This window comes from Mustelus asterias, chromosome 14 (assembly GCF_964213995.1).
Source record: "Mustelus asterias chromosome 14, sMusAst1.hap1.1, whole genome shotgun sequence".
NCBI classification, from domain to species: Eukaryota; Metazoa; Chordata; class Chondrichthyes; order Carcharhiniformes; family Triakidae; genus Mustelus; species Mustelus asterias.
Window position 1 is genome coordinate 5,912,144 of NC_135814.1, and position 16,155 is coordinate 5,928,298.

General features: G+C 47.6%; 1 protein-coding gene across 1 annotated transcript in view; it reads left to right on the plus strand.

Annotated features, from left to right (window-relative positions):
• Window positions 1-1,092: 1,092 nt before the first annotated feature.
• Window positions 1,093-16,155, plus strand: part of LOC144503472 (tubulin alpha chain) — a 35,429-nt gene continuing 20,366 nt past the window's right edge. Inside the window, exon 1 of the mRNA XM_078227812.1 lies at window positions 1,093-1,253. Coding sequence (XP_078083938.1) covers window positions 1,251-1,253 — 3 coding nt within the window. The 5' untranslated portion in view covers window positions 1,093-1,250. The remainder of the gene's footprint in view (window positions 1,254-16,155) is intronic.

Below are 16,155 nucleotides of genomic sequence, written 5' to 3' on the forward strand. Positions count from 1 at the left end.
TGGTAAATATGAGGGGTCCCTAGGAATAGGGCCTGGGTGAGGCAGACTCGATGGGCTGAATGGCCTCCTTCTGCACTGTAGGGATTCTATGATAACTCTAAGTCATGATGAAAATCCCCTAGTTGCCACACTCTGGCGCCTGTTCGGGTAACACTGAGGGAGATTTTAGCATGGCCAATGCACCCTAACCAGCACATCTTTCGGACTGTGGGAGGAAACCGGAGCACCCGGAGGAAACCCACGTAGACATGGGGAGAACGTGCAGACTCTGCACAGAGAAAATGACCCAAGCCAGGAATTGAACCTGGGTCCCTGGCGCTGTGAGGCAGCAGTGCTAATCACTGTGCCACCGTGCCGCCCCATTTCACCTCTCATTCTTCTCATTTCCAATGGATACAATGAGGACAACGGGTGAGTGGATCACTTGGACGTAGCTGGTGAGTGGATCACTGATTTGGGCACATTTGGTAGGCAGATCTCACTGAATTGAACATAGCGGCTGAACAGATCACATTGTATTCCATATGCAGAGTGAGTAGATCTGGCAGATGAGTTGTTTCATAGAATAGAAAGTTTCATAGAAACCCTACAGTGCAGAAGGAGGCCATTCGGCCCATCGAGTCTGCACCGACCACAATCCCACCCAGGCCCTACCCCCACATATTTTTACCCACTAATCCCTCTAACCTACACATCCCAGGACTCTAAGGGGCAATTTTTAACCTGGCCAATCAACCTAACCAGCACATCTTTGGACTGTGGGAGGAAACCGGAGCACCCGGAGGAAACCCACGCAGACACGAGGAGAATGTGCAAACTCCACACAGACAGTGACCCGAGCCGGGAATCGAACCCAGGACCCTGGAGCTGTGAAGCAGCAGTGCTAACCACTGTGCTACCGTGCCGCCCGTGTGATATTTGCTAACCACTGTGCTACCGTGCCGCCCGTGTGATATTTGATTTAAACCAGATCCGTTTGCAGATAATCCTGCGCTATCCTCTCAGATTTAATTGCTGGGTGCGATTACATCTGACTGTGTAATCTGTACCTGTGGGCGGGGTGAGGGCTGGATCGACACCAAACTCCTCCCCGATTCCTCAGGAGGTTAAATAGCCAGTGAGGGCGAGGCGGTGTCTATAACCCAGTGCTCACAGAGACCCTTCACAGGTTCAGAGTGAGAGACCAGGGGCGTGGAGCAAGTGACCCAGAGACTGAGTGACAATTGGGAAACAAATTCACCCCCGAAATCATGGTAAGTCGGTCTGAACATGCAAATAATTCTGTAAAGACAGAAAGACAACCTCCTTCTTGCCTGGAAGCTGGGTTAAGGGCTGAACGTGTGTTTTCAGAGCGTGTCAGTGTCTGAGTTAAAAGAAATCGAACTGGGGTTTGTGGTCACACGCGGCGGGAAATGAAACTTTTTGCACATTGGGGGGATGGGGGTTGGTGTCTTGTAGAAACTGTGACCTTGGAATTTAATTTTATATATTTTTAAAAATAAAATGAACGTGTTTGAGTGGTTGGGAGAATGATTGACTGTGAATATATATAAGGGAGAGAGATAGAGACATGGAGACACAGAGAGAGAGAGAGACAGCGCCACAGGGAGAGACAGCGCCACAGGGAGAGCCAGAGACACGGAGAGACAGACAGCGACACACAGAGAGACAGAGCATGGGGAAGGAATCGGCAAACTGGAAAATTAGCGAAATTGACACGTAATCGACTCGCGGGCGCTTTGTTTTGATGTTGACACTTGCACCATTTCGCCTGGGCCACCTGCAGGGCTGTGAGTGCCGGAGGGGAGGGTGACCCGGGTGGGTGGGTGACCCTGGGGTGGCAGTCTCAGAGTTAGAGCAGTAATGTGGGTCAGTGCTGGATCTGGTTTGGGGGTTGGGGGGCAGACAGCCCTGTAAGAGGAGCTGGCCTCTGACACAGTGATATCTCCACCCCAGAAATAGACAGCTACCAAAATAGGTAATGGTCTGTATCTGTACACACCAGGGGAGGTATTGAGAGAGAGAGAGAGAGAGATACCCCTCTAACCTGCGCACACATGCTGTCTCTCTCTCTCTCTCTATTTTAAGTATAGTCAGGACTGGACTCTGAAAGCTAAGGGCTGGGCTGCATTCTGGTGACACTCCCCAGTGGGAATGACACATCACCGGGATGACTGAGGGACAGTCGCACAGCAGGAGCTGAGTCCCGAGCAGATCCTTCTTGCTCTGGGATTTTTCCACCCTCTCTCGGCGATAGTTGCGCAGGAGTCAATGCACTGGTGGAAATTTCCTCACCTATTTTATTCCGAGGGCTGGGGAGGGGGAGAATCACAAACCTCTCCCTTAATAAAGGCGCGAAAGAAAGAACAAAAAATTGGTTTCTCTTTTGAGGGCAAAAAAAAAACCCCCTGTGACATCCTGCTGTGAAATAAAGCAACCGACCCGAGAGGAGAAACAGTCCCTCATTTACCCTGCAACAACGCTGAGGGGAGTCCTGGTTTTAAGGAACAGTTTCCTCTCCCACCCCCCCGGGATATCAGGCACTGTCTGGGTGGGGGAACGACCAAGAATGGGTCATCAATGATCAAGAATAACCGCCATTGATTTTAATGACTCGATGATTATTTAAAGTGTCAGCGTTGCATCTGAATGTATTTATTTATTTTAACCTCTACGCTTGACTCGTGTCACATTTGAACAGTATTAGTAACCTTCCCCCCCTGTTAAATGTAGACTTTTAATGCAAAATTAGCTACAGGGGATGATTGTCAGTGTGATAAGCGGTAAACAGGAACCGAGAAACCAAAAAGTTCCCGCTGACTTGAGATATTCATAAAGCTTGTTTTTACTGGCCTTTCTCTTCCCCATGTTCAATTTCTTGTGAGCCATGTGTGTCCAACGCTTCCCCCCCATCCCCCCCCCAGAAACTTTGTGGCCTGCTAGGCTCCACTCTGCCCTACACTAGTGTGTGTGTATATATATATATATATATATATACACACACACACTCAAATACAGGCAAAATACTTCAGAACTAAAGAGGGGAAGAAATGTGATGGGTTATATAGTTAGCAGGAGGGGTGGGGGGGATGTGTGGGGCAGAATGGAAGCTCAGGAATTGGTCAGGACTAAGAAGGGATTGACTTTCTATTCTGGCCCATCTCCTCCACTGTCCTATCCAACTATATAATCCATCACATTCCTTCCCCTCTTCAGCTGTGTAGAAGAGTCACATCGGACTCTGTTAATTCTGTTTCCATAGATGCTGCCAGATCTGCTGAGTTTTTCCAGCATTTTCTCTTTTTACTATATATATATATATATATATATATATATATATATATATATATATATATATATATATATATATATATATATATATATATATATATATATATATATATATATATATATATATATATATATATATATATACACCAACTTCCTGCTTGTCCCCCTACCCTGTAACCCAGAGGCTTTAGCTCAAACATACCCGTGTTTACAACAGCTCAACATCTTCACCAAGGAACTAGGGATAAGGAGGCTGGCTTTTTATATAGAATTTCACAGCACAGAAGGAGGCCATAGAATCCCTACAGTGCAGAATGAGGCCATTCAGCCCATCTAGTCTGCACACACTCTCCGAAAGAGCATCATACCCTGACTCATTTCCCCACTGTAACCCAATGCTTTTTACTTTGGCCGATCCACCGAACCTGCACATGTTTGGAGTATGGGAGAAAACTGGAGCACCCAGTGGAAACCCACGTAGACACGGGGAGAACGTGCAGACTCCACACAGACAGTGACCCGAGCCGGGACTCGAACCTGGGACGCTGGCGCTGTGAGGCAGCAGTGCTAACCACTGTGCCCCGTGCAGCCCCATTTGGCCCACCATGCCTGTGTTGATACTTTGAAATAGGAATCCCACCCTTTTCTCTAGTGGGCAGCACGGTGGTGCAGTGGTTAGCACTGCTGCCTCACAGCGCCAGGGACCCAGGTTCGATTGTGGCTTGGGTCATTTGTCTGTGCAGAGTCTGCACGTTCTCCCCGTGTCTGCATGGGTTTCCTTCGGGTGCTCCGGTTTCCTCCCACAGTCCAAGAGACGTGTTGGTCAGATGCATTGGCCATGCTAAATTCTCCCTCCGTGTAACCCGAACAGGTGCTGGAGTGTGGCGACTAGGGGATTTTCACAGTAGCTTCATCGCAGTGTAAGCCTAATTGTAAACTTTTTTAAAAATTCCCTTTTGAAAATTCCTGTTGAATCTGCTTCCACCGCCCTTTCAAGCAGCGCATTCCAGATCACACCGTGTAAAAACGAATCTCCTCATGTCCCCACTAGTATTTTTTGAGAATCACTTTAAATCTATTGCAGATATGACAGCCAGAAAATTAACAAGTGACCTCATTATGCAAGTTAAGTTGATTTTGAGTATTTCGGGTAGATGGGGAGTAATTGCTTCCTCCTGAGAGGGGCATGGAGCCCAGAACAAGGGGACAGAACTTTAATTAGAGTCCAGACTAATCAAGGGCGATGTCATACAAAGGGGAGTGGTGTCCTGGAGATTAATCTTTAGTGGAGATTCCTAGAGATTTGGCAACATGAGAGTCCATGGAAACACCAAACCCAAGCCATATATTTCCTCTTTAATAAAATTTTGCCATTTCAATTTGTATAGGCACATAAAAACCTGAAATTTGGGGATGCATTTTCAATTTTCTTGCACTTATTCCATACAAAATGTATGAGGGGGAAAAAAAAGAACTGGTATATGGAGAAATAAGGCTTCGAGACCAGGAAAATGATTGCTAACTCTGACACTTCACCTCAAACATGTACAATTGGACAACACTTGGGAGTATGGTTCGTTTAGGTAGGGGAGATCCTAAATGAATACTTTGCGTCGGTATTCACTAAGGAGAGGGATGTGTTGACTGGGAGTGTCTCGGAGGGGAGTGTTGAACCGCTGGAGAAAATCTCCATTACAAAGGAGGAAGTGTTAGGTTTGTTAGAGAATATAAAGACTGACAAATCCCCAGGGCCTGATGGAATCTATCCAAGGCTGCTCAGGGAGACGAGAGGTGAAATCGTTGGGCCTCTGACGCAAATCTTTGTCTCTTCACTGGACACAGGTGAGGTCCCAGAGGATTGGAGGATAGCCAATGTGGTCCCGTTATTTAAGAAGGGTAGGAAGGATAACCCGGGTAATTATAGGCCGGTGAGCTTGACGTCCGTGGTGGGGAAGTTGTTGGAGAAGATTCTTAAAGATAGGATGTATGCGCATTTAGAAAGGAATAAACTCATTAACGATAGTCAACATGGTTTTGTGAGGGGGAGGTCATGCCTCACGAACCTGGTGGTGTTTTTTGAAGAAGTGACCAAAATGGTTGACGAAGGAAGGGCCGTGGATGTTGTCTATATGGATTTTAGTAAAGCATTTGACAAAGTCCCTCATGGTAGGCTAGTGAAAAAGGTTGGATCCCATGGGATAAAGGGGGAGGTGGCTAGATGGGTGGAGAACTGGCTTGGTCATAGAAGACAGAGGGTGGTAGTGGAAGGGTCTTTTTCCGGCTGGAGGCCTGTGACTAGTGGTGTTCCGCAGGGCTCTGTATTGGGACCTCTGCTGTTTGTGATTTATATAAATGATCTGGAAGAAGGAGTAACTGGGGTGATCAGTAAGTTTGCGGACGACACAAAACTGGCAGGACTTGCAGATAGTGAGGAACATTGTCAGAGGCTACAGAAGGATATAGATAGGCTGGAAATTTGGGCAAGGAAATGGCAGATGGAGTTCAATCCTGATAAATGCGAAGTGATGCATTTTGGTGGGAATAATGTAGGGAGGAGCTACACGATAAATGGAAGAACCATAAAGGGTGTAGAGACGCAGAGGGACCTGGGTGTGCAAGTCCACAGATCTTTGAAGGTGACGTCACAGGTGGAGAAGGTGGTGAAGAAGGCATATGGCATGCTTGCCTTTATAGGACGGGGCATAGAGTATAAAAGTTGGGGTCTGATGTTGCAGATGTATAGAACGTTGGTTCGGCCGCATTTGGAATACTGCGTCCAGTTCTGGTCGCCACACTACCAGAAGGACGTGGAGGCTTTGGAGAGAGTACAGAGGAGGTTTACCAGGATGTTGCCTGGTATGGAGGGGCTTGGTTATGAGGAGAGATTGGGGAAACTGGGATTGTTCTCCTTGGAAAGACGGAGGATGAGGGGAGACTTAATAGAGGTGTATAAAATTATGAAAGGCATAGATAGGGTGAACGGTGGGAAGCTTTTCCCCGGGTCGGTGGTGACGTTCACGAGGGGTCATAGGTTCAAGGTGAAGGGGGGGAGGTTTAACACAGATGTCAGAAGGACATATTTCACACAGAGGGTCGTGGGGGCCTGGAATGTGTTGCCGGGCAAGGTGGTGGAGGCGGACACACTGGGAACGTTTAAGACTTATCTAGACAGCTATATGAACGGAGTGGGAATGGAGGGATACAAAAGAGTGGTCTAGTTTGGACCAGGGAGCGGCGCGGGCTAATTGTTCCTGGTGTCTCGTTTCAAGGCTTCATTCTACGATCATCTTGCTGGTGCCAGTACAGAGTGAGACTGCGGATAGTTGGGAACCTGTCTCGGGGGCAGGGAATTCATATGGTGTTCGTGGAAGTGGAAATGACTAGGGTTGGGAAGCATTTTCCGATCGGGGCCATTGTGATCTCCTGGACTCGTTTCGATCGCCTCAGGGGGTCGGAGAGGAATTTCCCAGATTTTTTTTTTTCCCCATATTGGCCCTGGGGTTTTTCACTCTGGGTTTTCGCCTCTCCCTGGAGATCACATGGTCTGGAATGGGGGGGTGGGGGTAAGTTAATAGGTTGTAATGAACAAAGCATCGTAGCTGTGAGGGACAGCTCGGTGGAAAGGATATTGGTATGTAGATAGGCTGGAAAAATGGGCGGGGATCCTGGATTCAGGATTCAATCCTGGACCGGGGAGCGGCGCGGGCTTGGAGGGCCGAAGGGCCTGTTCCTGTGCTGTATTGTTCTTTGTTCTTTGTTCTTTGTTTGGTGGGCAGAGATTTGTTCAGACGTAGGGTAGGATTAAGGTTAAGGAGACTTGGGCGTATTGTAGTTATTATGTGTGTGCCATGCAACCTTGTGAACCGCACAAATTTCTTTGGGCGCAGAGGTAACTCTTGTCCGTACACATTGAATAACTTTGAACATGCAGTGACTGTTATCTACATACTTGAGACTGGTGCTGCGGGTGGGGGACTGGGAGAGTGTTGCGATGTCAAAGGTGCCATCTTTCAGATGAGATGTTAAACCAAAGCACCCTTTCAGGTAAACATGAAAGAACCCATGCTACCATTTTGGAGAGTTGCAGGGTAGTTGGGGCAGCACGGTGGCACAGTGGTCAGCACTGCTGCCTCACCGCGCCAGGGACTCGGGTTCAATTCCCAGTTTGGGTCACTGTCTGTGTGGAGTTTGCACATTCTCCCCGTGTCTGAGTAGGTTTCCTCCGGGTGCTCCGGTTTCCTCCCACAGTCTAAAGATGTGTGGGTTAGGTGGATTGGCCATGCAAAATTTCCCCTTGTGTCAGGGGGACTAGCTAGGGTAAATGCATGAGGTTACGGGAATAGGGCCTGGGTGCTATTGAGGTCAGTGAAGACCTGATGAGCCGAATGGCACTGTAGGGATTCTATGATTCTATTCTCCTTGATTTGCTGGGTGTTATTTGTCCCTCAATCATGTACAGAGATTATTTGGTTATTGTCACATTGTTTCTGGGAGCTTTCTGTGCACAAATTGATGCCAAGATTCCTACATTCCAACTGAATGTGAAGCTCGTGAAAGGGGCTACACAAATGCAAGTTCTTTTTGGTGTATCGCTGCAGGACACTTAACCTCAGGCATTGCATTTCAAAAGGAGGGTTTGTGTTTTGCTCTGATAAACTGCACGCTGCAGAGACTATTTACCCCTGCCTAATTCAGAGGATTGGGAAATACCTGAGCAACAAATACATTCCATTGCTGTGTTGTAACCACAGACTACATTCAGTTTGGATGTAGGTTATCCCTTTGTCTGTTTGTATTTCTATCCAGGTGTGGGACTTGTGAAAACATGTACAGTTGAGTTTGCATCTGCTCCGAGATACGGGAATATTAAAGCATTCCAGTGTGGAGAAATTTACATTTTTTTGGGTCTATTTTCACAATTCTGGGATTTAAGTGTTTCTTAACTTCTATGGGGAAGTGGTGGCATTGTCGCTGGACTAGTGATCCAGAGACCCGGGTAATGCTTTGGGAACTTGGGTTCCAATCCCACCATGGCATCTGAACTCAATAAATTATTTGATAAGATGTGGGTGTCGCTGGGCTGGGTCAGCATTCGTTGCTCACCCCTAGTTGCCCTTGAACTGAGTGTCTCACTCGGCCATTTCAGAGGGCAGTTAAGAATCAGCCACATTGCTGCGGCTCTAGAGTCACATGTAGGCCAGACCGGGTAAGGACAGCAGATTTCCTTCCCTAAAGGACATTGATGAACCAGATGGGTTTTTACAATAATCAGTGATCATTTCAGTCACTGGGACTAGGACCTGGGTTTTTGATCCTGGGTTCGATGCGCAGTCTGGATTTTTCCTAGCTCTGCCAACCTGACCCGGAGATAAGTGCCCTGGAAGTTGGAATTATCATCCTGGATGATGGGGTTCACTGGGGTTTGGGCCCACTGACCCCAGAATGAGTGTGGAGTCTGCAGGTGCAGAGGAGGGCTGCGGAGAGGACTTGGACAGGTAAGGAGAGTGGGCAAAGAAGTGGCAGATGGAATAAATATGGAAAAGTGTGAGGTTATGCATTTTGGAAGGAGGAATGGAGGCATTGACTATTTTCTAAATGGGAAAATGCTTCGGAAATCAGAAACACATAGGGATTTGGGAGTCATTGTTCAAGATTCTCTTAAGGTTAACGTGCAGGTTTAATCAGCAGTTAGAAAGGCAAATGCAATGTTAGCATTCATGTATTCTAGCCCTGTCGCAAGAGCAGGGATGTACTTCTGAGGCTGTATAAGGCTCTGGTCAGACCCAATTTGGAATATTGTGAGCCGTTTTGGGCCCCATATCTAAGGAAGAATGTGCTGCCTTGGAAAGGGTCCAGAGGAGGTTCACAAGAATGATCCCTGGAATGAAGAGCTTGTCGTATGAGGAACGGTTGAGGACTCTGGGTCTGTACTCGTGGATGAGGGGGGATCTTGTTGAAACTTGCAGGATACTGCGAGGCCTGGATAGAGTGGACATGGAGAGGATGTTTCCACTAGTGGAAAAACTAGAACCAGAGGACACAACCTCAGGCTAAAGGGACGCTTCTTTAAAACAGAGATGAGGAGGAATTTCTTCAGCCAGAGAGTGGTGAATCTGTGGAACTCTTTGCGCAGAAGACTATGGAGGCCAGGTCATTGACTGTCTGTAAGACAGAGACAGATAGGTTCTTGATTAATAAGGGGATCGGGGTTATGGAGAAAAGGCAGGAGAATGGGGATGAGAAAAAAATCAGCCATGATTGAATGGCGGAGCAGACTCGATGGGCCGAGTGGTCTAATTCTGCTCCTAGGTCTTATGGAGAGAGCTGTCACTTAGTCAAAGTTTGCAAAAAAAACAATAAACTAAAATAATCCCCACAACCCTCAAACGCACTCATCCCCAATACTCGTCATGCCCCATCTATGCCAAATCATGTCTCAATAGCTTTCCATGCCAACCTATGCCTCTGTACCCATGAAAAGCAATGTTTTCTTTAAACAATCCAGAAATTGTTTAAATTTAAAGGGCAGGACTTTTAAATGCCTTGAGAGCATGACAGCTCCCTTTGACAGTTGTTTTTGATAGGTACTCTCGACAGCTTTGACAGGTCCCTAGGACAGGTGCTTCTAACAATATTGCCAGTTGGTTTTGACAGTTCCATTGGGTTTGAGAGTTTATGCACATTTATGCTGACATTTAACAATTCCACAGGGCATTCAGCCTACCCCAAAATGGCATCTTACCTCCCCCAAAGGTGTCCTGGGACTAGATCCAAAGGGATAACCTATCTCTCGAAATGAGTTACCCTGGACATCCAGTCGCCATTAACCAGGTTCAGACCTGCCCTTACCTGATCTAATTTGCATACTCCAGGTTTCACAATCTTGGCCTACCAAAATCCCACTTCGGTGGAGGCAGCTGAGAATTTAAATGGCCAGCTGCCTCAATAGACCATGATTGAAATGTGCCCGCCGCCAGAATGGGAAATGCCAAATGCAGGGAAGTCTCTTGGGATTCCCTATGTCTGCCATTTTTGCCATGAAGGTGAAGCTCTCTGTCATGGTAAAAACCCAGGCCCTAGCTTTCAATTCCAGATGTTTTAAATTGAATTTAAAATCAAGTGGCGGCATGGTGGCACAGTTGTTAGCACTGCTGCCTCACAGTGCCGGGTCCAATTCCAGCCTTGAGTGACTGTCCGTGTGGAGTTTGCACATTCTCCCCGTGTCTGTGTGGGTTTCCTCCGGGTGTTCCTATTTCCTCCACGGTCCAAAGATTTGCGGGTTAGGTTGATTGGCCATGCTAAATTGCCCCTTAGTGTCAGGGGGACTAGCTCGGGTAAATAGGTGGGGTTACGGGATGGGTTGTCAGTGTAGGCTCAATGGACTGAATGGCCTCCTTCTGCACTGTAGGGATTCTATGAAATTCCACCAACTGTTGTGGTGGGATTTGAACCCATGTTTCTAGAGCATTAACCTGGACATTAGCACTACCGCCAACTCCCCCTACAAAAACATTATTATGTAGTAATCATTTCAAAACTAGTGCTTGTGTTGAACTTGCTGTGTTGATTGCCTCTCCTTAGTTGTCTGGGCTGGTGATGGATTTCTTCATGGAACCGCCAGGGTCTGTGTAGTGATGATGCTCCTCTAATCATGTTAGTGTTCATCCAGTGACAATGAGATGATGGTGACTGTCTCTGCAGCCAGGATGGGTGTAAATTTGGACCTATCCATGACATTGCTGCTCTTGTTAGAGGTCGCAGGAATGGGAGATGCTGCTTGGGATACTGACTGAGAACAGGGCAGTCTGATTGGGATATGGAGTCAGTCATAGAGGCATTCAGTGCAGACCAGGCCCTTCAGCCCATCGAGTCTACCACTAAAGGCATGCTAATTCCATTTCCCTGCACTTGTCTCATATCCTTGAATGTCATGATGTTTCAAGTGCTCATCCCTGAACTGGCACCCCATCCATCACTTTAGACATTCACTCCCTCCACCACCAACGCATAATGGGAGCAATGTATTACATCTACAAATGTACAACAAGGCTCCTTCAAAGCACCTTCCAAACCCGCAATCTCTAACCAACTACAAGGACATTCAAGAAAGCAGCTCACCACCATTATTGTTTCTGGATCTGCCCCTCTGTCTCAGACCACAACTCCGCCCCCCCTCACCGCCCTCCTATGTCCATTTTCATATGCTTGTTTCCCAGCTGATTCTTTTGGAAGGCAGGACAGGATCCAAAGGATTCTACCGGCATTTGCAAAGGGCACCCTGCCCCAGGCAGTCTGTCTGTAATTGCAAGGGGACTCTGGATGTGTGTTAATAATTACAAGGAGCCTAAACATAGAAAGGTTTGAAAACAAATAGTCCATAAACTCAGCCATGTACATCTGATCCATAGTGGGCTCGGCAGAATATAATCTCCCGGTGTTACAGCTGTCTGTGTCACTCACAACTTCCTCATTACGCTCCCAAGGTCATGCCTCTTTTATCTTGCCATCTGTCCTGCCCCTCCACCATGAACCTCTGCGGTTCAATGTATGATTGTTTGCTAAGAAGCGTAGTTGCAAATAGACCTATTCTAATGAGGAGATTAGCATTGTATATCTGGGATCAATAATCTTTTCTCTTTGGCTGAATCTCATGAGTTATTACCTGTTAATTTAACTGAGCAAAGAAGGAATAAACTCCATTTATATAGCACCTTTCAAGACCTCAGGTTATCCCTCCATACGATGGCTGGCAAGATAGCCAATGGTGAATTCCTGACCATGTCGGTCTGGAGCTGGGAGCAGGTCAATGTCTATCTTGTGTCAACATGTTATGACCAGAGTGTTTAGTTTTGTGGGACGGGTCCAAAGATGTGCAGGCTAGGTGGATTGGCCATGCTAAATCGTCCATTAGTGTTCCAAGATGTTGATTGGCCATGCTAAATTAACTCTTGTGTCAGACAGATGAGCAGGCTAAATATGTGGGGTTACGAGAATAGGGCCTGAGTGGGATTGTGGTCGGTGCAGGCTCGATGGGTTGCATGGCCTTCATCTGCACTGTAGGGACTCTATTCTGTGTGTAGGTTAGGGGGGTTAGAGGGGTAAATATGTGGGGTTACGGGGACAGGGCGTGGGGGTTGTGGGCCTGGGTAAGATGTTCTGTCGGAGAGTTAGTATAGACTCGATGAGCTGAACAGCCTCCTTCTGCACTGTGGGGATTCTATGATGCTACAGGTGCAGCAGACAGTAGCCATTCCTCGACGGGGATTGATGGGCAGGTGTTATACCACTCCCACTGCCCGTTGCTCCATATGAGTCACGGTAACATTGCAATTATTTAAATTAGGCTTTTGAAGTTGTTGTTTTAGGGAGATCTTGTGGCGCAGTGGGTGGGTCCCTGCCTCTGAGCCACAAGCCCTGTGTCCAAGTCCTACCCTCGGGTTTGATAGCTGAAGAAGGTGCATTTAAAATGTAGCCAAGTGTGCTGAGTATCAGCCTGCAAAACCTTTCCAATGGTCGACTCCCTGTAACAGGCACAGCTGTTATTTCAATAAGGCTGCCGTCAGTATTGTGCGTGTGTGTGTCTGTGTGTGTGGGAGGGGTGGTGGGGTTGGTGCCTGTTATTGAGGGCCTATCAGTGATCAAATGTGTGTGGGGGTGGGGACGGGGGGAGGGGCCTCAGTAAATCTGGGCAAGGTACGGGTTGCACTGATTTTCCACATCATTGCCGACCCCGTTCTCATTGAGAAGGTGGGATGCACGGCAGAAGTTCGTTAACCCCAAGAGGTTCCGGGAGTGATTTCATTCACAAGGTACTTAGAACCATTGAATGATGCAATAAAAACTGGTGGCCATTCACCCCATCATGGCCATGCTAGCTCTGAGTGCCATTCATTTCCCCCTTGCTCTTTTACTCCCTCTTCTCTGTTGAATCTGCTTCCACCACCCGTTCAGGCAGTACAGTCCAGGTGAAGGCCATTTAGCCCTTCTTAATAAAGTTAAAGCTACATTTATTTATTAGTCACAAGTAAAGTAAGGCTGACATTAACACTGCAATGAAGCTACTATGAAATTCCCCTAGTCACCACAGTCCGGCACCTGTTCGGGTCAATGCACCTAACCTGCACGTTATTCAGAATGTGGGAGGAAACTGGAGCACCCGGAGGAAACCCACGCAGACACGGGAAGAACGTGCAAACTCCACACAGTGACCCGAGGCTGGAATCGAACCCTGGTCCCTGGCACCGTGAAGCAGCAATGCTAACCACTGTGCCACCATGCTACCCACAGGCTGCACCTATCCAGTAAAAGACTCCTTTGCTGTCGCATCTAATCCATCACCAAATGATTCCTGGGTTCTCCACTCTGCCTCCTGGTGTGTGACGTCAAGCATTTTTGTTTTAACAATCTGACTCACAGGAAACCTTGAGGCTGAAAGTTGGCATGGAAACCAATGTGGGCAGGGAAGGCGGCCTAAATATATCTCTGTGCAGAATCTGGTTTTGCAGAATTTACTGACATTGAGTAAGGAGGGGTTGGAGTGGGGGAGGGTGGAATAGAATTATACCAGAGGAAATTGTTTATTTCTCTCTCTTGACCCTGTCAACTCTTTCTTCAATTATCTTAAACACCTCAATTAGATCACCCCTTAATCCTCTATACTCAAACCTTGTCTATGTAGCCTGCCCTGATAATTTAACTCTTTTACTCCCAGTATTGTTCTGGTGAGTGTGCACATGCCCTTCCTGTCCAATATATATGGCATTTATGGGTGGCACAGTGGTTAGCACTGCTGCCTCACAGCGCCGGGGATCCAGGTTCGATTCCTGGCTTGGGTCACTGTCATAGAATCATAGAATCCTAGAGTGCAGAAGGAGGCCATTCGGCCCATCGAGTCTGCACCGACAACAATCCCACCCACACCCTATCCCCATAACCCCACGCATTTACCCTAGCTAGTCCCCCTGACACTAAGGGACAATTTAGCATGGCCAATCCACCTAACCTGCGCATCTTTGGATTGTGGGAAGAAACCAGAGCACCGGGAGGAAACCCACGCAGGCACGGGGAGAATGTGCAAACTCCACTCAGTGACCCAAGCTGGGAATTGAACCCGGGTTCTTGGCATTGTGAGGTAGCAGTGCTAACCACTGTGCCACCGTGCCGCCCTGTGTGGAGTTTACATGTTCTCCCTGTGTCTGCGCGTGTTTTTTATGGGTGCTCCGGTTTTCTCCCACAGTCCGAAAGATGTGCCGGTTAGGGTGCATTGGCCATGCTAAATTCTCCCTCAGTGTACCTGAACAGGTGCCGGAGTGTGGCAACTAGGGGATTTTTACAGAAACTTCATTGCAGTGTTAATGCGAGCCTACTTGTGACACTAATAAATAAACTTTAAATTTTATCTTCCTGAGGTGTGGTGCCCAGAACCAAACACAGTTACCCCAGATGTGGTCCAATTAGGGTTTTGTGCAGCTTTCTCTCCTCTATATCCCAAACCCCTTGAGATATTGGTTAGCATTTCATTAACCTCTTTAATTTTTTTGATCTGGTTTGCCAGCTCTTAATGCTTTTTGTACATGGAGTCCTGAATCGGGCGGATGGTACAGACCATTTTTCATTGCCAGTTACAAAGGCTTAAACCTGAAATGTGTCAGTGTTTTCAGGAAGTTTCGTCCTTTACCAATAGCTGCACTGGTTGTACAGGAATGGTCAAGTCTTCATTCCTGACAATTACAGGTGTCAGTCAGAGATTGGAGATTCTGGGCAGCTTAATTTCAGATGGTTTTACAATCAACAACTTGCACTTATAGAGTGCCTTTTTCAATAGCATAACATCACAACAGCGTCACCGAGTTGAAGGGTGTTGTCAGGATTGGTAACCGAAAGCTTGGGTGAGGGAGAGTAGGTTTTGAGGAGTGACTCGAGGGAGAGAGCTGGGGAGATTTTGGGAGGGAATTCCATAGTTTGTGGGGGCCAGGCAGCTAAAGACACATCCGCCAATGTTGGAGTGAAAGAAGTGGGAGGTTCCTCAATTGACGGGATCCTGATTTGCCAGGTTGTGAGAGGCCTGGGGGATGTTTCAGAGATGCAAGGTCATGGGAGGGATTATAACAAAGGGGCGAGATGATTAAAATGGAGTTGTTATTGGACACTCGAGGGCAACTAGGGATGGGCAGTAAATGCTGTCCAGCTAGCGACGCCCATGACTGAATAAAAGAAAGGACTGGCCAACAAGCTGAAGGCACTCCTCCAGGAATGCTCGGTGGCACAGTGGTTAGCACTGCTGCTTCACAGCTCCAGGGACCTGGGTTCGATTCCTGGCTCGGGTCACTGTCTGTGTGGAGTTTGCACATTCTCCTCGTGTCTGCGTGGGTTTCCTCCGGGTGCTCCGGTTTCCTCCCACAGTCCAAAGATGTGCGGGTTAGGTTGATTGGCCAAGCTAAAATTGCCCTTGGGGTCGTGGGATGCGTAGGTTAGAGGGATTAGTGGGTAAATATATGGGGTAGGGTCTGGGTGGGATTTGGTCGGTGCAGACTCGATGGGCCGAATGGCCTCTTTCTGTGCTGTAGGGATTCTAAGATTCTAAGAATAATGTAACAGCTGAAATGAGGGTACCATCCAGTAGAAAAGCCCAAAACCAAAGATCACATGGTTCTGTTTAGTGAGTGCGCTAATGCTCAAGAATGGCATAAAGGGCGGCACAGTGGTTAGTACTGTTGCCTCTCAACGCTAGGGACCTGGGTTCGATTCCCAGCTTGGGTCACTGTCTGTGTGGAGTCTGCATGTTCTCCCGTGTCTGTGTGGGTTTCCTCCGGTTGCTCAGGTTTCCTCCCACAGTCTGAAAGACGTGGATTAGCCATGCTAAAT